Here is a 22014-nt window from a genome sequence, read left to right as displayed (position 1 = left end):
TGTCTACCCCATGGACTTCCACAGTTTTTCTGTTACAAATTTGTTAATATTAGCAAAAAGAATGTCCTCAAAACCTCACACACAGATAAGGAATTCATGGCCCATTAGGCTGAGGATGCTTTCAGATCACTGTGAATGCTCAGAAAATCAGGGTTCATTAAACTCTTCAGCAAACACTCACAATGTATAGTCAGGCACTCACTGTGAAGGCAGGGGAGGAGCAGCATCAGACAAGACAACACTGCTTTTTGGCGCCAGTGTACACATTTAGGAAATGCATGTACTATATTTTGTAGCAGTCTTAGCACTGTATCCTACTTTAAACTAACAAGCTACACAGTACCACTGCCTTTTGACGTATCCCTTGGGGGTAATTTTTAGCATCTGTTCTTTATATATGGATATGTGCATAGTACTTCCATTATTTGAATACACAAAATGGTACTTGTGTACTCTACGAACTCATTGCAGAGAGAACCCAAGTGTCCTACACTCATTATCATCATCATCAATCATGGTAATGTCTAAATCCCCTTCACGGAGAGGAGCCTGATGTCATCAGCCAGTGTCCAGAATAATTCCCTACCATCCAAGTGGGCATAGAGGGGGAATATAACCTTGTCGCAAGCGTAGCGAGCCACCCAGCCCGAAGCGTGGCGAGCCCGCGAGGGCACAATTTTCTTCTTTAGGTGTGGACAACTTTCGGTATGCAACGTACACAAGTACAATTTAAAAAACATTAATTATGGACTCATTGCAGAGAGAACCCAAAGTACACAAGTACCCACAAAATGCCTAATTCTTAGTGTACATTATCATTTTTCCTAAGCCTTTATTCAATTTACTTTTTATATTTATAGTGCAATCTTAGTTGTATTAGGAAGTATATAAAGATTAGTGTTTCGGCAGGGTGCCACGCCCTGCCGACTTGAAAGCACTGAAATGCGCCCCGTCCTTATGGCGGCGCCCCACTGAAATAGCCTACCCTACCTGTGGGCCGAATGTGTCCAGCGATGGGGGAAGGTTCCGGTGAAAAATTTAAAAAGGGCAAAATGTGCCCTGCATTTTTAGTGGCATCCCACGAAAACAGCTTGCCCTGAGCCTTCCCCACCACAGCGACCTGCAAGGTAGTAAAAGATGCAAGACATCTATTCACCGTGAAGGGAGAGCTTGCGGAAAGTCCAGCACCACCGTAAGTGCTGGGCATGCTCCCAAGTGTGACAAATTGGAGGCGTGTCACAAGGCCGAGCCCCACCCGGCCAGTCTCGCTGCTTTTTCGAGGAGCACACAAGCTCCCTGCCGGCACCCCGAGCGCCCTGTCCGTAGTCTGGTGGGAATGCTAAATCATGGCATTTATTCACACTGCGGAGAAAGCTTGGGGGCAGCCCAGCATCTCTGTCAGTACTGGAAACTGACAGTGATAAAAAGGGTGCACGTCAAAAGGACACGCTCCCTTTTCTGATTGACCATTCAAAGCTTTTGGGCATGCGCTAAAGTGCCCTTTTCTGATAGGCACCCTGCCTGCCCTAGCGTGAACACTATAAAAGATTAATACAGCATGATAGCATTAATAGCTTGCAACTCCTGGCAGTAGGTCAAGCGCCCTTGGTGTAGCAAGCCTTATTGTAGGAGGGAAACTTGTTGCAATAGGCCCCTTAATACCCTCCCTCACTCTCAATGGCACAAGTCTCCAAAATAATGATAATGCACAGAGGGAAGGGCTGCTATACAGAAACAAAATGTGTCCATTTGAGGAATTTTCTTCAGAAACAAACCTGCTTTTGTAAATAGGACAGTAAGGAGAAATCAATTTTCTGCGATGACCGCAAAGTGCCGCCCACAATGTTCAGGGAGAGGCACTTTGCAATTAGTAACATATATTATAATAATTTTATATATTATATTATAGCAATAATCCCTCTCATTGTAAGAGTTAGTGATATGCACAACCCAACATAGCAGCTGGGTATCGCCAAGAATTACAGATGTGTCCTTACATCTAGCCACAATATGCCACGTAGCACAACTTGCCTGGTGAGTAAGCTGCCAGGTCCCGTGAGACTCTGCTAGTGTAGTTTTTTTGACGAAAATGCATCTAAGTCGCAAAACAATGCGACTAGGATGCACCAGCAAACTGTGTTAATTAATTTGATATGTGACACTTGTATATCTTTGTGCACCTGAGTCTGTATAGGAACCACAAAGGAACTTTCTTAAATCTGTTAACATAGTGGCCCCAGCTTTTTTGATTCAGAGACCAAAGCTGGGTACACACTACATGAAATTAACAATTTGCCCAATTCTGATGCATCGGAACGACAAACTGTTAATATCGTGCAATGTGTTCGCACTACATTGTGCAGCGCGCGCTCCCGTGGGGTCATCAGCTGCATTGCATGATCTTTTGTACATGCAGTAAAATCAGGCGATGCGGCTGACAATCCCATGCAGTGCTATGCAACGGGGCCGGCATATCTATCAGGCGATTGGGCAACGGATCGCCCAGTGTGTACGGACCACCCAATGTCGTCCCGTCGGCAGCCAGGTCGTGTGTTGCATCGCTGGGTACATATGTCGTTTCGTGTGTAGACAGCTTAAGTCACACTCAGATATACAAGTGTCGCATATCAAATAATCAGAACAGTCTGCTGGTGCGTCCTACTCGCATCACATTGTGACTTACACGTATTTTCGGTGGAAAAAAAAGATGCAAAAAAAAAAAAAAAGAAGAAGAGACCCCGGCACTAGCAGAGTCTCACGAGAAATGAAGCGCTGAGAGGAGCATTTTAGCGCAACTGCAGCAAAGATGTATAAAGATACATCTGTAAGTCTCTAAAATATGAACAGATGCTGCACTTTAACATGAAAATAGGAAACGTTTTAAATAGCCATATACAAGGTGTCGTAAAAATAACTTACTTTAGCAAAGCAAGAAAAGCAGCAGGTTCAACATCTGGCAATTCAATTTCTGTGGATGTTGTGGCCATGCCACCATTAAACATGGCATCAAAGACTGCGCTTCCAACTGCCAAAACAAACCTAACAAACACAAACAAGATTATTAAAAACACATCCAAATCCAATTAAGATTAGAAGACAACAAACTTGTATAATCAAAAATTGCCATGCAAACGCCACATTCAATCTGCATGCCACATTTACCAGAAACTAATTATTTTAGAGACAAAGACAGTAATTAAAATATTTTCACAATTAAATTGTTGCTCCATATGGGTGCGATAGCCGTCGGCGGTTTTTGCTTGCACCCTACTGAGGTGGCAGGCAGAAGTGTGTGATACAGTGGTGTCCTTGTTTATATAGGCTAATTAACTCTGCCGAGCAAGGGCCAAAAATGAATCTAAAAAGGTGCGTACACACTAGACGATATTCTACAGGATTCGCCCGATTTCGACACATCTGAAAGACAAATCGTGTAAAATACATCCAAAATCGTGAGTGTTCACTCATGATCACAATGCAGATGCGCGTACCCGCTGGTTGTACATCGCATCTTCAGATCTTGCCTACAGAAGGCAAGATCTGCCAATCTCGTACACGACGCAATGGAAATCGTTAAGGATGCACGCTAAATCGTTGGTCAGATTTGACACTCTTTAGCACCATATCGTGTCCTGGAGTGCCGGGGAGAGTTCAAAGGGAAATCACTCACGATATCGCATCGTGAACACATCGCCTAGTGTGTATGCACCTTAAGTTGCAATGTTATGCAACTAGGATTCAGCAGGAGACTGCTGATTAATTTGATTTATGACACTTGTATATGTGTGTGTGACTGAGTCTGTAAAGGGAACTTTGTGTGGAAAAAAGCTGCAGCTGGCTGCATCGTTGCAATTCGCATGCTGACCGAGACTCAGCCGCACACAGATATACAAGTGTTGCATAGCAAATTAATCAGCAGATTCTTCTGGTGCATCCTAGACGCATCAAATTGTGACTTAGCCGAATTTTCAGCACAAAAAGCCGCTAACAGAGTCTCACAGGACCAGGTCCGCCAAGAGGGGTTGTTTGGAGCAAGTGCATCAAAGAAGAGTGAGGACATCTTTAAAGTCCTGGTTAGAATGCCCAAACAGTACCAGGACTGGGTACACACGTAAAGATTTTCTGTCCAACCAGCCAACTAGTTGATTGGTTGGAATGAAAATCTGGTAACGTATGGGAGTAACTGATGATCAGCAATTTGCTCCTAAATGCCAGAAAACAGATGAAAATGGTCGTCAGACAAGTTTGTTAAATGTTTTATCTAAACAATTTGTTCGAACAGTTTTTGTCCATTTTCCGGCATTTGGGAGCAAATTGCTGATTGTCATTTGCTTTCATACATTACCAATTTTCATTCCAACCAGTTGGATGATTGGACAGAAAATCTTTACGTGTGTACCCCAGCCTTAGAGTGGTTTAGTCGCTTTACACACCTAAACCCTGTCTTTTTGGGAGCGACATGCGGGATAAAGCATGGGCGCCCAAAACCAATTGAATAATCCCCCCCAATAAAACAACGGAATCCCCAAAAGAAGAAACAATGTGAACATAAAAGCATTGCATGCAGCTCTTAATCAATAATCAAACTTCATGATTTCTGCATATAGAAAATGCATTTAAGTGCTTCACAAAGCACCTTATTTCCAAAACAAGAATCGGACAGATATAATGCATAGTGAGAAGTGAGTGTATGGATTGATGACCATGCCGCTGCTTTGCAAATTTCTTCCACTGAAGCATTCGCCCTCTTTGCCCAAGAAGCAGCTACAGCCCTAGTCGAGTGTGCTCTGAGGATCTCCGGCACTTTAAGCCCTTCTTTATAGTAGGCCAAGATAATACCTTCTCTTATCCATCTCGCGATAGTCTGTTTAGGAGAACTATAGCCTTGTCCAATTCCATATGGTAAAACAAATAAAGTACTTTGTTTTCCTGAAGCCGCTTACTCTCTGAAGGTAGAAATAGCTCAGATCCAATGTATGCAATGCTTTCTCCTTGTCTTTTAGTTGAGGGCAAAAAGCTGGTAATTTCTTAATTAAGGTGAAAAGATTAAACCACTTTTGGCACAAAGTCTGGATTTGTTTTTAATATTACTCAGTCTGCCCTAATATTCAAATATGGCTCCTCTGTCCGCAAGGCCTGCAATTCACTCACTCGTCTTGCTGATGTTATTGCAATTAGGAAAATTACTTTCAATGTTAAATGCTTAAGTACACTTATTCTAAAGGCTCGAACGTTGTCACCATTAACGTTTTCAGGACTAAATTTAAGTCCCAGGGAGCTGTGACAGGTTTAACTTGTGGACAAAATCTTAATTGCTTGACAGAATCTCTTCACTAGTTCATTCTCTGCTAATTTCTTGTCTAGAAGTACACTGAGAGGCGATATCTGTACCTTGATCGTTGAGACTGCCACCCCTTTAATGAATCCTTCATGTAGAAATTGCAATATCTGTGGTATCTGTGCCTTCCTGGTCTCGGCTTAATTTTCCATAAATGAAATAAACGTTCCCCAGATACATCTGTGAAGAATTATTCTCTCTTGCCTTTTCTGTATCACCTGCTCTGAAAGCCCCTTCTGCTTTAATATCTTCTTCTCAATCTCCAGACCACTAAATTGAGTACTGCTGGGTTCTGATGTAATAACGGACCCTGTTTTAACATGTCTTGTCTGACTGGTAACAACAATGGTTCCTCCAATAGGGCAAGACCGCTATTATTTCCACTTGATCCTGTTTGATTTTCTTTAATATCCGATATATCAGTGGGAAATGTGGAAAGACATATGCTAGGCGAAACTACCATTTTTGTGAGAAGACATCTATCCCGATTGTCCCTGGTACTTTGTTTCTTGAAAAGAACTGAAGTAGTTTTGGGTTTGCATTTGACACCACTAGATCCACTTCTGGACATCCAAATTTTATTCTTATTTCTTGAAATATTTCTATATTCAGTTCCAATTCTCCCGGAAGAATCAGTTTCCTACTCAGGAAGTCAGCTATCACATATTCCTTGCCTGCCACATGAAGTGCTGAAAGGGAAAGTAGGTACTTTTCCACCCAGTTTATAATTTTTTAAACTTCTTTCATGAGGATCTGACTTCTGGTACCACCCTGACGATTTATCGATGTTACCACTCATGTTGTCTGAGAATACTCTTACGTGAACCCATTTCAGTTGTTCTTGGAAATACTGTATTGCTTTCCACACGGCCCTCATATCTCTTCGATTTGAGGTAAATAGCTTTTCCTGTTGAGTCCATCGACCTTGTGTCACCTGTTGTGATACATGTGCTCCCCATCCTAGTTGGCTTGCATCTGTCAATACTAGGTATTGTGGTTGAAGCAATAGTGTTGATCTGTTTTTTAGATTTACTCTCTTCCACCAACCTAGGGATTTTCTTGTGTCCTGTCTCAACAGTATGTGGTGAATTTTAGAATATCCCACTGTAGATCTCATGTGCCACCTTGCCTAAGGAATCTATAGTTGACGATATCATGCAAAGTAATCTTAGTCCTATACGGAGCTGAATTCTGCTGCAATTCTGTAGAAGGCTGACCATATTTTGCATCTTTGTACATCTTTCTTCTGAAAGACTGACTGTGTATTTCTGGGTATTTATCACAACCCCTAGGAATTTGATTATCTGGACTGGATTCAGACAACTCTTGTCCCAATTTATAATCCAACCCAGCATCTGCAGACGTTGTAGAACCTGTCCTACATTGTCTCGCACCATATCCTCTGTTCTTCCGGATATCAGTAGGTCGTCTAGATAAGGGCAGATCATAATCCCCTGGGCCTTTAGGTGCGCCAGCACAGTCACTAGCACCTTGGTGAATACCCTTGGTGAAGTTGATAGACCGAAGGGAAGACGTGAACTGGAAAGGTCTTCCTGCTACACAGAACTTTAGAAACCTCTGATGACTTGTTTACTGTAATGTGGAAATAAGAATCTTTCAAATTTATCGATACTAGAAAGTCTTTTTGCACGAGATCTGCTAGAATAGATTTTAATGTTTCCATGTGAAACTTTGTTTGAGTACATTTGTTCAGTTGCCTTAGATCTAGAATACTTCTGAACTCTCCCGATTGTCTCTTTACCAGAAATAGGGGTGAATAGGACCCGGTTTTCCTTTCTATAGCTGGCACTGCTTTTATTGCTTACAGATTGATAAAACTAATCAAATAGCAATCCTTTCCACTTTTGTGGTTGGCGTTCTTGACTATAGATTTCCATCTGTTCTTGGTTCCTTTTTTAACTCTAAATCAGTATCCATTGGATACCACGTAAAAATACCCATCTGTCTTGAATGTACGGAGTCCACTGATTGATAAATTGTAATAGCCTTCCTCCTACTATTTCTACAGGAGCTTTGTAGTCATGGCTGTTTGGAATTGAATCTTCTGAAATTCTGCCTAAAGGACTGTCTGGTGACATAGCCAATCTGGTCTTTGAATTTGCTTCGGGGATCCAAGCTCTTAGCCATAGTGCTCTCCTTGCTACTACACCTGTAGCCATAGATCTTGCTGCGTATGTAACAGTGTCCAATGACACTTCTCATAAAAAAATTGATTATATATATATATATATATATATATATATATATATATATATATATATATATATATATATATATATATATATATATATATATATATATATAGCTTTCTGCATGATTTCTAAATTTCTCAAAAGGTATAGTCTTTGTATTCTCTCTTCAATATCTGCATGTAAATTCAAACTCCAAAGTCTTAAGGCTCTAGAAACAGAAGCCTACACCACTCTTCAAAGATACCACAGTAGAAATCTGTAATTTTTTTAATGAAATTTTCCATTCTTTTGTCTATGGTATCTTTGAATGTTGCCCCATCCTAAAATGGGATGGTAGTTCTTGTCGATAATTCTGCAATTGCAGCATCCACTTTAGGTAATGTGCACCAATTAAGCAAATACTGATTTTTAAAAAGGATACATACTTTCTACACATTTACTTTGCCTTTTATCTAGGTTCTACCATTCTGATACAATTTACTTCATAGCGTTATGTACAGGAGAACTTCTACCCTTTTTTATTCCATCTTCAAATAACACATCCTGCTATCTTTTTGTTCAGGAGCTTCTTTATAATTCATGGTTTTATAGATGTTTTTTTAACATACTTTCAACTAATTCAACATTCAAAGTTCCCACATCCTCACGAATCTCTCCAGACTCTTCACTGGACGAATTATCACACTCTTCCTCAAGCCCATGCTCAGAAGAGATTATATCCTGATCATAATCAATACTTGCTTCGGACCTAGATCTTTAATACATTTTCATAGACATAAAATCCTCTTTGGACACAAACTATTTTTTTCATCCAGTCCATTAACTTCTGAAACTGGTTAGGTTGTTGTGACATCACAGGTGCAGGATCTTTCTGAGCACATTCCTCACAAAACACCATCCCCTGAGTCCCTGAGAATGGTTTATCACAGGCAGTACACAGACATCCTAAGTGCTTTGTCTTCGCCTACTTTTTTAGCTTCACCAGTCTTCAAAGGAACACTAAACAGAAAAAAAACAAATACCCTATCACTAACATACACTAGCTAACAATCCATATGAATGCCCACTGAAGGAACTTGCCTCAGGTAGGCACTATTTGGTTGTTGGGGAGAAGGTCCTGCGTCATGCTGTGGCACGCTATGATTTTTCCATTTGTAGATAGAAGAAAACATGCAGTGTGTCTACATCCGGTGTGCAGCACCATTTTTGATCCCATGATCCTTATCGGAGGTCACGCACCTCTGCTGTGCGTACACACAGACTCCTGATTCGGCGCGTCCTCCTGCTCGTCACTCACAGACAGCCCTGCATACTCGCGCTTGTGTTTCAGCCTGCTGCTTTGGAGAGACTACCCGGACAACGCGGGTGTCACCTTTCCTCCAACAGGTCCGCTGCACACCACCTTCATGTCGTCCCACTGGGGAACCACCCCACCTCAGCTGCGGCGATACAGGAGCACTGGGCTAGCAATTTTAGGCAAATCCTATGCTATAGTAATAACAACAAACTTCCCAATCCTACTCTATACAACTGGAGATAGAGGAAAAAAACTTAAAATAAAAAAAAAGGTACAAGAGGAAGGGGCTGGATCTGGATTATATACAATGAGGGGGCAGCCCCTGAAAAAAATTCCTGTCTATACTAGGGGAAACAGGTCCAATTCCCAAGGTGTAGGCTGCCATGGAGGAACAAAGAAGAAAAATGATAACAAATAATACTATTTACTATATGTAGCTAGGGGCCAGCACTTAAGTATAGCTTCAACCTATGCCCAACACCTATAGCTTTGCTGACTTCTCTCCACAGCTTGGCGATCTGACAGCACTACTCTTACAGTGATCGCAATGAGCGAAAAAACTTGTGGGTCCTAGGGACCTCTCGCTTTGTAAAATTGGGGTCCTACTCCACTGTTTCTGGGTCCCATCATATATTATTGTGGGGTTAAAGCAGGCAGCAGCTGGGACAGTGCTGGGGGGCAGGTAGCAGTTGGGGTACAACTGGGGGAAAAACAGGGAGACATCGGGGGTAGAGGAGAGTAAGGGCAGACAGTGCTGGGGGTAGCGAGGGGTTAATTGCAGACAGCTGTTGCATGGATAGATAACAGTTGACAGTACTGAGGTTCAAGGAGGGAGCTAGGGGCAGACAGTACTAAGGGTAGAGAGGGGGCAAGTGTAGATAGCAGCTGAGGCAGTACTATGGGCAAGAAGGAGGTTAGGGGCAGGCAGTGCTGGGGGTAGGGAGAGGGTAAGGAAAGATAGCAACTTGGGTAGTACTGGGGGTAAGGAGGAAGTTAGGACCATGTATGGAGGGTGAAAGTGTAAATAGCTGGGACCGTACAGGGGGCAAGGAAGAGGTTAGTGGCTGGAAGTGCTAAAGGGTAAGGAGGGTGTAAGGGTAGACAGCAGCTGGGGCAATACTGGTGGTAAGGAGGAGGAAAGGGGCAGGCAATGCTGGGGGTAGGGAGTAGGTAAGGGTAGACAGCAGCTGGGGCAAGGAGGAGGTTAGGGGCAGACAGTGAGGGGTGGGTAATGGTAGATAGCAGCTGAGAAGTTTTATTATTAGTAGCAGCTAGCCCATTCCTCCCCCTACGGGGGGAAAAAAAAAATCTGCACAGCTCTGAAGTGTTATTACTATGTTAATATATATCACTCCCCTGTCCCGCCCTGCCTCCGCCACTAGTGAGTTGTTGGAGGGAAGGTATCTGTCACTGCAGATGCTCCTTCAGCCCTCATCCATCTCCCATGCTCCTGGCTGCTGCAGTCAGTAAGTCCCAGATCGCAGGACTTCAACGAACGTCTGGTTCATCAGCTGCAACATGCCCCCTTCCCAGGCAGCAGCTTCACAACGTCTGACCTCTGATGAAAACAAGGGGGCGAATGAGAGCTGGCTAAAAGAGAGGGTTCTCCATCACTGCCACAAATAGTGGTCCACGGCCGCATTAAGTGACAGCAGGCGTAGACAAATTTTTGGAAAATCTAGGAGCCATTTGAAAAGTTTAAGGGCCAGACCACTGTGCCCAGCCAAAATATAACTTGTATAGGACTACCACACGTCCCCCTTACCTAGCCCCCAATTCATAGTGTGCCACAGACAGAAGGGCACCATATTTATAGTGCATGACACACAGGAGTACCCCATAAATATAGTGGCCCACACACAGCAGTGCATTTAGAGAGTGTAATACACAGGCGTGCCCTCAATTTCTAACAATATTATAGTGGGAGGACATTGTAATGAAATAATGTAAATAGTCCCTCACCAGCAGTGTACAGCTCCCCAGTTAGCAGTACTGCAACTCCCCAGCTGTCACTCTCCTACTCCCTGCTGGCAGTATTGAGGATCCCATGCGGTCACTCTCCTTCACTGTGCCAGTAATGATGCAGCTCCCCTCAGGCACAGGGTCCCTTCTCTTCCTTGCTGGTAGATCTGCAGCTCCCTGGTGGTCTCTATTACCCACGGAACAATCACTCTGCTCCCCGCTGCCGGCTGTACTGCAGCTCCCAACAGCGCAGTTATTTTCTTCCCCACTGCAGTCAGTGCTGTTGCTCCCGTATGATCACTCTCCTCCCCACTGCTGACAATGCTGCAGGGAGAAGGACCGGATCAAGCAGAAGGGAGAAGCCACACAGTAATTGAATGTGGCGGGCGAGAATTCCTCCCCGCAATCCGCGACAGACGTGCAAATCCGGCCCACTCCTGTAACTGCCAATAGTTACAGCTTCAACTCCAAATAGATTGTAGAGGGGTCCAGCCCGGGAATCATATTCCCCTTTGCCTCCCAGCCCAGCCCGCCCTTCACTTAATTGGCAGCAAGGGATTGGCTGTAACGGAGTGTGTCCCCAGTGACCCACCTATTTTTGTAAAGCGAGTCCTCGGTTCTCCAAAGTTGGTAAAATACACACTGTAGCGCGTATTTGTGATCACTGTCTTATAGGGAAAACATTACATGAAAATATAAAGCACCCCCTGGATGTATCCAGGGAGGACCGGAGCAATTTCGGCTGCTCTGGACATAATTTCTACCGCAAAGGTTTCTATTTGGGCTGCAAAAATGTTGAATTTAGCATGTTTTGAATTCAAGAGCTTACCCCAGTAGCTAGTGCCATGTTTAGGCCATTATAACCTACATTCTGCACAATTTAAACGGGACAGGGATCGAAAGGGACCATACCCAGTAATGGCCACTCGCACATGCGTAGTATGATGAGCACGCATATACACAGTCAGCCCCCGAACCAGGAAGTAAAGCGATTGCATTACTTCTAATATATCACAGTGCCTGTGTTTTTTTAATAAATTATGGTGATCCTTAATTTCTTATTGCGGTGATAAGATAACAATCGGCTCTAAAACCCGATAATTAATAAATATGCCCCATTAATACTGCAGTGTCAGATGGCCAGATGTGAAACAGTGAAATATTAGTTTCCCAGGTGATAAACCTTGAAACCAGTATTATTGGCGAGCCATCTTTTTTACTACATTTTTTTTTTTTAAATGGTAAACCATTTTCTTTCTTAAACAGTTTTATCACTTGTAAACATCTGCTGATGTCACTATCTTGCTTAGCAGAAATGCATAACCTGAATTCTCTACTCTCTTCCCTGATAAGAAAAACAGTATTACACAATATATGTATTTTGTGGTTTTCCTTGACCTGCGTAGTAAAATTGAGAAGAAAACAGCAGCCTTTACGTAAAATGGTTATCTGCAAATTTAGAGTCTATATTATTTTGACACTGCACAATATTTGCACTTGCCATTCAGATGAATTAAAGTTACTGTTCTGCTTTATAAACCATTTTGCGAGCTAAAAGTAGCCAAAAGAGGCTGACTAAACTGCAACTGAATGTAATTACTACCCACAAGTCTGCTCAAGGAACACATTCTTAGAAATTATAACTATCTTAAAAAGCTCCAGTTATGATAAACTCCTAAAGTATCTACATGCGCACTGTGAACGTTGTTAGCTTTACATAAACAAACTTGTATTTTAGGTTTACTGGTACTTTAATCAGTGAGCACAAAATAAGCGCTATAGCACTTTTACACGCTACAGGCAGTTAGGGACTCATTTTTTTAAGAAATGAGCGAGGGTCTCGCAGGATGCGGTCACTGACCTGTGTGCGCTGCTGCAGCCAATAGCAGTCCTCCCCAGGCATCTCCCCAATAAATTACAGCCTTCAGCTTTTCCTGGTACACTCGCCACCCGAGCTCTGCCGACCATCCCCCACTGCCTCCTACACCTCGGCAGTCGCTAGGATATCATGGCGAGCTGCCGCTGGTCATTGCTGGGGAGGGCTTCCTCTCTCCAGTAAGCCTATGTTTGACTCTCTGCTGCATGTAACCGGCCCTGCAGTGTCTGCTAGCACAGGGCCGGCTCGAGAGCTGTTCCAGTGCGGCTGCCACTGGGCACTAGACTTGCACTGACCCCCGGCAACAGTACCGGGGTCCGGCGCAAGTGACCTGCCCGCTCTGCCTCCAGTCTGCCCCGTAGCTTCAAGTGCCTGCTCTGTCTAGCTACCGGTATTTGTGCCCCTCCTCCCATCATGTGCAGACTCCCGGGCCACAGACTTTCCAGCAAGACGGCCTCTCTACATAGTCCATGGCACATCACTTAGAAGCAGGGTAACTGGGATATACAAGGGATGCACTCACCCCCTTCCTGCCCCCACTCTACCCCAAATGCTACCTACTCTCAGCACTGCCCAAGCTGCCTCCTGACCCCCCAGCACTGTCCCAACTGCTGCCTGCCTTCATACCCCATAATATTAGATGGGATCCAGAAACAGTTGAGTAGGACCCCAATTTTTCAAAGTGAGGGGTCCCTGGGACCCACAAATTTTTCTGCTCAGCACGATCACTGCTTTAAGTCTCCTGTAGCCAGACGTGGAAGGAAGATCTACCAAGAACACAAGACAGACTTAACTACAAAATGTGAAGATTGTTTAATGCTCAACTACTCCTATAACTTTTGTCATGTTTAGAATAAGTCATCATCATACTAGTGATCTAACATATCTTTAATATATTCTGTAGAAGTTTCTAATTTCCAAGTGGTTGCAAGCATTATATAATACTTTCCTGTGGTCATAATTTGGTGTAATGTTTATATATTTGAGGACCATAACGTGGAGGAGTATTTGCCTAATCAAACAGACCATACACACATCCTATTTAAACAGAAACCCAAACTTAAGTGTCATACACATAGGAGTTAATTTTAGGCTTTTGAAGTGCAGTCTTCTGGTGGGTACATACTAGGCCGACAGGTCGGCCTTCCATCTGATGATTGGTAAGTACATATACATTTACCAATTGTCCACCCGAAGTGTCGGGCCCGACATCACAACTGGGCGGGCATTTAAAGTTGAGGTGCCACTCACCGCCGGGTGCCTGCAGTATGGGCAATCGGCAGGTCGTCTGTACGCACCAGCAGATGCACCAATATATATCTGTAGATATATCGGCCGTGCACTATGCTGAACATCCGATGCGATATGTCTGTGAATGACGTCGTTCACAGACACATCGGGGGTACACACCCGCAGACGAGCTCACGATATTTCGGCCATTCAACTGAACAGCCAATATATATCGTCCAATGTGTTCCCAACTTTAAAGCCAATTAAAATGTGTTGTGACAGAGGGAGTTTCAATTGTTTATTGATCCCATCTAAATTGATCAGGAGCTATTCAATTGTTTTGAGCACCCAGATTTCTGCTTGCACAATCCTGACGTGTGAACAGATATCTACGTAAAGTAGGACTTTGGGGCTGGATGCCAGTGTCAGGTGCGCGGTAGCTGCAGCATGTCCAGCACTTAGCAAGTGAGAAGCAGATTAGTGTCTAATCCCGTGCAGAATGTGGCCGTTGCGACCAGTACGGGGCTGGTCATGCAAACAATTGAATAGCTCCGGGTCACTTCAGATGCTAAGTAATAAACAATAGAATCTTCTCCAGAGTCCAAAAGAAAACAATTGAAGCCAACATACCTGTACACATACACTTTGTCCAACTATGGCTTGGTGTCAACTTTGATGTTGTAAGGGTTCAAACGTGTAAAAGGGACGATTCTGAGTCGTACACAGCGGTGTGAGTGTCTTTTGCTGGTTACATGCCTGGGACATTATGAAAATACCACAATAATCTCTTTCCTGGTGTACAGCTATACATCTGAAAGTGCAAAGACTGAGTCTCCCATTTTGAATGTCATTAGACACTCAAATTCTGTCGGTTGTTAAGTCTTTAGATGCAACCATCGGTCACATTACTGAAATATGCTAGCTGCAGATTCTCCGTCAGAATATGACCTCTAATGTGAACAATAGTGAGTCTGAGTTCACAACCACTACAGCGACATACCTGCGACACTACCATAACACACACAAAGAGACCATCTCCATGCATCTGCTTAGCTACCCTCACTGTCATCTCCCAAAACATTTTCTTGATATTCCTGATACCATGCTTCTCCATCACAACTACCACTCTGTGCGCAACGCGTGCAAAAGAAAAAACTTGCTCAACTGTGTCCTACTCAGAATTTGCTCCTTAATGCTCAGCGAAGTACAATAGAAGTCCAATGGCAATGTTCATGAAGCAGACATTAGATTATGCTGTTGGGAAGTTGAGGTGTGCGAATAAATTCCAGGTACACACAGAACAATGTGCTGCATCAACGATATTGCTGAACGATTTCCCTTGCACTTTCCCTTGTAGTGCAGGACAAAACGATATTGGGTGTACCCACAAAGATATCTACGATCAGTATCTTTCAGTGAAGTCATCCTGCCACATTTCTGAACAGGCAATTCTTGAAGATATCGTCCAAATTGGCCTGCATGTACGGACGACCATAGATATCGATATCGCCCAGCTGGAGTGCGCATCGTTGGTTGTTCAATGCATACACAAGGAATGATAGATCGTTGAACGATATCACTATCGTTCAAAGATATCGTCTTGTATGTATGCCCACACACCCACAGTAGTTTTTTGTCTACACTTGCGTAGCATTTTTCTCAGTGTACATATACACTTAAATTATTTATCATTCATATTGTGCCTACATATATTATGCAGTGCTTGACAAAGAAAATGTAATCATTCACATTAATCCCTGCCCCAGTAGAGCTTACAATCTATATTCCCTACCAAACAAATTCACATATACAGACTAGGGTAAATAATGCCAATAACCACTAAATAGGTAATTATATTATTATGGGTAACAAATGAATATTCATTCACAATAAGCATTCTGCTCATCAGCACAATTATATAGAACACTAACTATTGTTAGATTACATCTACATTCTGTGAGCTATGAAAATAGAAAACTTAATGCTGACAGTAATTATGTAATATATATCTCAATGACCCCAAAATGAGTGCAAGTGGTCATGTCTGTAGGTTGGGATACGGGCTCGGGATGTGTGCGCTACCCGTGTACTCTGCAACTCACCATGTCAATCCCCAAGAAGGTACGAAGCAAGGTTAGATGGGGAGGATAAGCTGTGACTGTACACATAAACTGCCTGCTCTCCTGTGCTGCGGTGTGTGTCAGTGTGCTGCTGTCAGCTGGCGGGGGTGTGACATCACACATGCTGTGTATATAACAATGTGCTGCTGCTGCTGCCGTGTCGTCGTGCACATGATGATGTAGTAGCTGCTGCAGCGCCAAGTATACCTGTGTGCGGGGATCCGCTGGCTGCCCAGTCCCTTCCCCACCAGGAAGTGCACGTCGCTCAGCACCTCGTTGTTGAAGAGGAAGGTGAAGCGCTCCCGCACCGTGGTCTTGGTGGCCTGCCAGTTATATACGGGCTCCCGGTGCAGGAGGCCAGCGCCCGCAGGGGGGGGCGGAGGCGGGGCCGCTGGGGGGGAGGCCCCGGTCGAGGAGATCGCAGACGCTGCCTGGTTCCCGGGGGATGAGGCGGCGGCTCCGCCGCTATAGTTGTAGGACGTGGCCGACGACCCACTGCGGTTGCTGGGGGAGCTGTTGCCCACTACCCCGGGGAACGACAGGCCGCCGCTCCCACCTGCCGCCATCTTGGATGGGGGAGGCTCCGGTGGGCGGGAGCAGGATGAGGCGGACGGGGGTGGAGGTTCCCCGGCGCTGTTTACAAATAGTACCGGGCAGCAGCGGCGCATGAGGCGGGGAGGCCCCAATCACCGCAGTAGCCGCAGGGCGCGGGAAAAGAGCAGACATCGAGGAGACAGCAGCGTGGGGCGGGGCTAGGGACCCTGACTACGAGAGATGTAAAAGTCCGTGTACTGATTGGAGAATTGCAGGAACAAGGCCCGGACGGAAAATGGAGGACACTGTGTTTAGGCCCCGCCTTGTCCTCTGATTCAGTCACATGTCCAACATAACGGCGCAGTAATTGGTCTCCCTCACGACCTATGTATGGCGTTACCTTCCCTGCAGTTGCCATGTCTGCAAGAGGTCAAACTGTGTGGTGTCTCTTTGTCTCTCTTTCGGATCCATTTTATTAAAGCCACGTGCATTCATCTCAATAATGGACATTTATGAAACAAATTAAAATTATCCTGTGTAAGCCAAGGCTACTATTTATATTTTGAGGTTTTGCATCTTTTATCATGGGCGTAGTTTTCATTATTGTACCTCCCATTGCTCATTACTTAAGGGTTCTTTCATGAAAGGTATACTATACAGTACTTCCATCATTCCATGCCCACTTCATACAGCTACAATATTTCTACCTCACAGGAGGCAGGCTGCGTGCTCCCGAGTGTAAATGGACAATAAAGTACTTACATTATATATATGAGCGAACGATACATGTTTTTTAAATATATATAATTTATTCTTTTTGGGTGCCTTTGGATCTAAATACTATATATATATATATATATATATATTTTATATATAAATATAAAATTGCTTTTTTATAGCTCCATCCACAGACCCTGAACCTATTTTTCCAGTATATATATATATATATATATATATATATATATATATATATATATATATATATCATGTTGTGTATCCTGAAGAAGGGATTTTAAAGTCCCGAAACGTAGATTAAAAGCACAAAGTTTTGCACTATTTCTACAAAAGTCTCCTGAGTGCCGCCAGTTCTTTCTTTCTATATTGTGGGGGATTCGTACCCCAGTGGAGGGCACCAGGAGCAAGCTGTCTGCGGATATTGGAGGGGAGTGCCGGGCTGAATTTGGACTTGTATATATATATATATATATATATACATTACACACACATATTTTGTTTATAGCGAGGATACAGGTGCCAGCAGCCTGGTGGCACTTGCGGTTTTACAAGTGCCGTAGGGGAGGATTGCTGGGACCTGTAGTCCCACTGTAAAGAACAGTGGGAGAGATGGATGAATGGGCGTTACGGGCAGGGCCGCCAAGAGCTGCCCTGGGCATGGGTGACAGGGGACATGGCCACGCCCCCTTAAGGAAAAAAAAAAAAACATTCTTCGCGGCGCTGTGAGCCCCTCAGCCCAGCACACAGCCAATGGGGTGTGTGATCAGTGTGAACACTCTCCCCATAGGCATAGGAGACTGCTCCAGCTGCTGCTTAGCAGCTGCGAGCAGTCTCCCACTGCAGCCCAGCACATAGCAGCGTGTGCTGGGCTGCTGCGATGAAGAAGGGAGGGCGCGGTCCCAGACCCGGATCCCTCCAGCAAGCCCGGGCCCGGGTAATTTGTAACCGCACCCCCCTCTTGGCGACCCTGGTTAGGGGGATTAGTGTTATCAACCCAACTTATGAGCACTGATACCGCTTCTCCCCATGCATTAATGTGGGGTTGGGTGGTAACTATCGGCACTGCTAACGTGGCACTGACCGTTCCAACAGCTGCAGCTATAGATTTTGACAGCTGCAGCTGTCGTTCCCTTATCACCACAGCAGGGACAGCACTGTCCCTGGCTGCTGCAGCTACCAGGCTCCAGGCTGCTTGTGAGATCTTGCTCATGCCCATTGGAGCCCACCTGGAGGTGAGACACAGTGCATCAGCACTAGTCTGATGCACTGTGGGCTCTGTCAGGGATTGCCAGAGGGAGGAGTTTTCACTCCCCCACTCCGGTAGACGAGATGTCGATAATGCTTCCTGCTTCGCCTCGGTACAGAGGCGAAGCAGGAATAGTTATAGTGGCTCATACATACATCTCCCCCAATATTATTACAATTTTTACATATTACCCCACACTCATCGCCACCAGGCGTGCTGGGTAGAGCCCTTGGCTCATCCTTGGGAGGGGGGACCCCACTTTCTGAGGATTGCTAACCCTGGGCTAACCAGTTTGGAGCTAGATAATGCTTTGGCAAGGGGAACCCACAATGTGTGTCTCGGTGCTATGGCATTACCACCCTGGCTGGTTCAGCTTGGTGATGGCTATAGGAAAATAGGGGGAACACCACTCCAGTTTTTCCTGATTTTCCTATACCTGAATGGGTTCAAAGGGCCAGGGCTGGTTATGCTTTTGGGAGGGACTCCATATAATTTTTATTTTCCCAGATTTTTAACCTTTACAGTACATACAAAAGCACTGCATAGATTACACTGATCTGTGCAGTGATTTTGCAGAACACGCAGCTCATAAGCACTTCTATTAATTTTTTCTATTCTGCTCAGTGTTCTATCATGTTTTTAAACACAATTCTTAGTAAATCTGTGAGTTGAATTATATGTATAAATATTTGCGTGTTGGTTCAATGGTCTAATGACTTCTGTTTGCGTTTTTTGCCATCTATTTCTGTGCGGAATCATGTATTTGCCCTCGTGTTTGCTTTAGTAAATCTCTGAGTAAAAACAAAAACAAGGAAAACTGTCACGGGAATGAAATCTCCGCCAGACACGATTCTTTGTAAATAAACCCCATAGTCATTTTGCCCATTCTAACGCAACAAATAAAATATTTAAAAAAAAAAAAAAAAATATTTGTAATATCAAGAAAGTGAACCAAAAGCAAACATAAATAAACACCACAAAGAAATACTTTGTGGTACTTATTAAGGCATTAATCCACCTTTCCAAAATAGCAAAAAGCAGGATTTCATTTGTAGGTTTTCACAAAAAAATCTGCACTTTTCCTAATTTTGCCATCTCGATTTAATTTGTTTATTAGGTGTAGGAATAATATGGTAACCCAATAAGGCTTACCATTTTTTTTAAAGTAAACAGCCCAATAATGCATTAAATGAAGGACCAATTGTATTATTTGACACAAGAAGGGCGAGATATGGTCTATATTCCCCCATCTGTGAAAAATTTAATTTTTTGTGTACCGTTTCAGTCATTGTTTGATCACCGTTTCAGTCATTGTTTGGTGATCACCATACAACAACTTCATTGTTTGAAAGAGGAGTCTCCCTTCTTTCATACATTTGTACCCCAAGGTGCGTGCCGGCCAGTATGGGGTAAATACGGAACAGTGGGCCTGATTCAGATGTGGACTCAGTGCCAATATTTACGCAGATTGAGCAATTGTTAGACATGCATGTAAGTCACACTGCATATGCATAGCGATTGAATTGCAACAACGGTTGCAGTGAGGATTCCATTTCACGTGATTGACAGGAAGTGAACATTTTGTGGGAGGTAGCTGGGAGTGACAGCTAAAATGGAAGCGTGTTCTGCCGTTTTCAGGGTGTGTGTCTGGCAGTGTCTGCGTTCCTGTAGGCAGATAACATGGCTCCAGCATCTCAGGTATGACTTTGTGAGCATGAGGCTATGCCCCCTTTCTCGAGCATCAGGACTCCAGAGATAGGGGTGACAGGTTGAGTAGGCGCACTGTGTGACACCAACCCTAGTGATGCCACTGCCGACCCCAGCGCTTTATATGCTAGAACCCATAATGCTCCTTTATATGACAGAGCCCCCTTCATCCCACCAGTGCAGAGCCTGAGCATATTCCATCAGAGCTCATCCCTCTACTGCCCCTTTATATGTCAACCCTCTTTGCCCTTATGTCAGATCCTCTTATGTCCTTTATATGCAAGAACCCCTAGTGCCTCTTTTTTTTTGCTAGAACCTCTTATGCCCCTTTATATAACAGAGCCACCATATGTCACCAGAGAATGAGCAAGGCAGTCACCCCCTCATGCTTGTCTTGGCTTACCTTATATTGTGAGGGAATGGGACACATGGAACAGTGGGCCTGATTCAGCAAGGATCGCAACTGCTAATACGCACGCAGTCTTCCAGTTGTTACGTGTATGTGAACCGGCCGCTGCGATCGGGACTGCGATCGCAGTGACTATGCAGACCCATCGTAGAATGATTAACAGGAAGTGTCGGGGCGTGCAGTAATTAGCCACTGATGGGCGTCCTTATGTAGTGCTGCATCGGTATAGTGATCGCAATGGATTAGCATATCATCGCAGTGAGACTGCGTGTGTAATCACTATTGCAATCGCAATGTGCTCACTGAGCTCTGTAACTGCACACATCAGCCACTCATTTACAGGTAGAAGCCGACAGATTACATATGCGGTCAAAAGCTCAAGAAACAGAGGATGTGGACCAGAGGTGGGAATAGAGATAGTGATGTCAATGAGTGTGAATTTAAAAAAAAAATCTTCGGACACTGGGACGACATTTGCGTCGACCTCTGAATCAGGCCCACTACAAGTGGATTACGGACGGATGGTCTCCCTAGCAACTGCACCTTCCCAGGCTACACGCCATGGCCCTTTCAGTCTGCCCCTTAGGACAGTGTATTGTTCTTTTTTCCTACGGTGAGAAAAAGAAACCAGCAAGTTAAAAAGGAAAAAGACGCAGAAAATACTACAGACTCACTAAAAAGCCATTGGGTTTGCGTTCATCTCTGATTGAGGCCCTCTGTCAACCTATACATGTTCCTATATTCCTCCATGTTTCACACTCCTGTATAGAACTATGGGCCTGATTCTGAGTTGGGAATAGATCAAGAAAGAGCAAGTAACTGTTTACCTTGGTAAAACCATGAGCCTTTGCTTTCGCTGTGTGATGCTATCTTCTCGAAGATGTCTCTGGGAAGATGGCGCTGTGGAGGAAGAGAAACCCGCTTGCCAGCACAAGATAAGTATCATTTGGGTGCAGAGTGTGCAGTGCGGGGTTCCCCTGGACCCAGGGACCCGTGTACGCCTATGGGTTCATAACTACTTGCTATGGGTACATAGGACCTGATCGGGGCCGGCCCGAGCCCAATTTTTTAGGTGAGCAAATATTATTTTCGACGCCCCCAGGGGTACTGTTGCGTCTGCGCTGAAGGCGCGCAACCAAACAAAGATAAGGGAGCATGGTCTAGTGGGAAAAGCCGTACACATACCTATAGCATGTTCACATATGTTTAACTACATATGCATGAGCTGTGTTGTCCAACACAGCATCGGATAATCTGTGGGAACATTGGCTGGCTAAGGTGATCCATGGGGCCGCCACAGATGAGAAGAAGAGGCCAGGAAATCTACGTTAGACGATGGAGATCCTG

At 44.4% G+C, this 22014-nt stretch overlaps 1 protein-coding gene across 2 annotated transcripts in view; it reads right to left on the bottom strand.

Moving 5' to 3' along the window:
• The window catches only part of BTBD2 (BTB domain containing 2), a 53983-nt gene extending 37115 nt beyond the window's left edge, over window positions 1-16868 (bottom strand). The window contains exons 1-2 of one of the 2 annotated variants that reach the window (XM_088452943.1): window positions 16244-16868; window positions 2920-3039 (exon numbers count right to left, since the gene is read on the bottom strand). In XM_088452943.1, the coding sequence (XP_088309069.1) occupies window positions 2920-3039; window positions 16244-16704 (581 nt within the window). In that variant the 5' untranslated portion in view covers window positions 16705-16868. The remainder of the gene's footprint in view (window positions 1-2919; window positions 3040-16243) is intronic. The other variant, XM_088452944.1, reaches the window with a different exon arrangement.
• Between the last annotated feature and the right edge of the window lie 5146 nt (window positions 16869-22014).

Source organism: Taudactylus pleione, unplaced genomic scaffold (assembly GCF_031769625.1).
Source record: "Taudactylus pleione unplaced genomic scaffold, aTauple2 ptg000560l, whole genome shotgun sequence".
Taxonomy (NCBI): Eukaryota; Metazoa; Chordata; class Amphibia; order Anura; family Myobatrachidae; genus Taudactylus; species Taudactylus pleione.
Note: the sequence above shows the minus strand (reverse complement) of the source record. Positions and strands in the feature narration are given on the sequence as shown.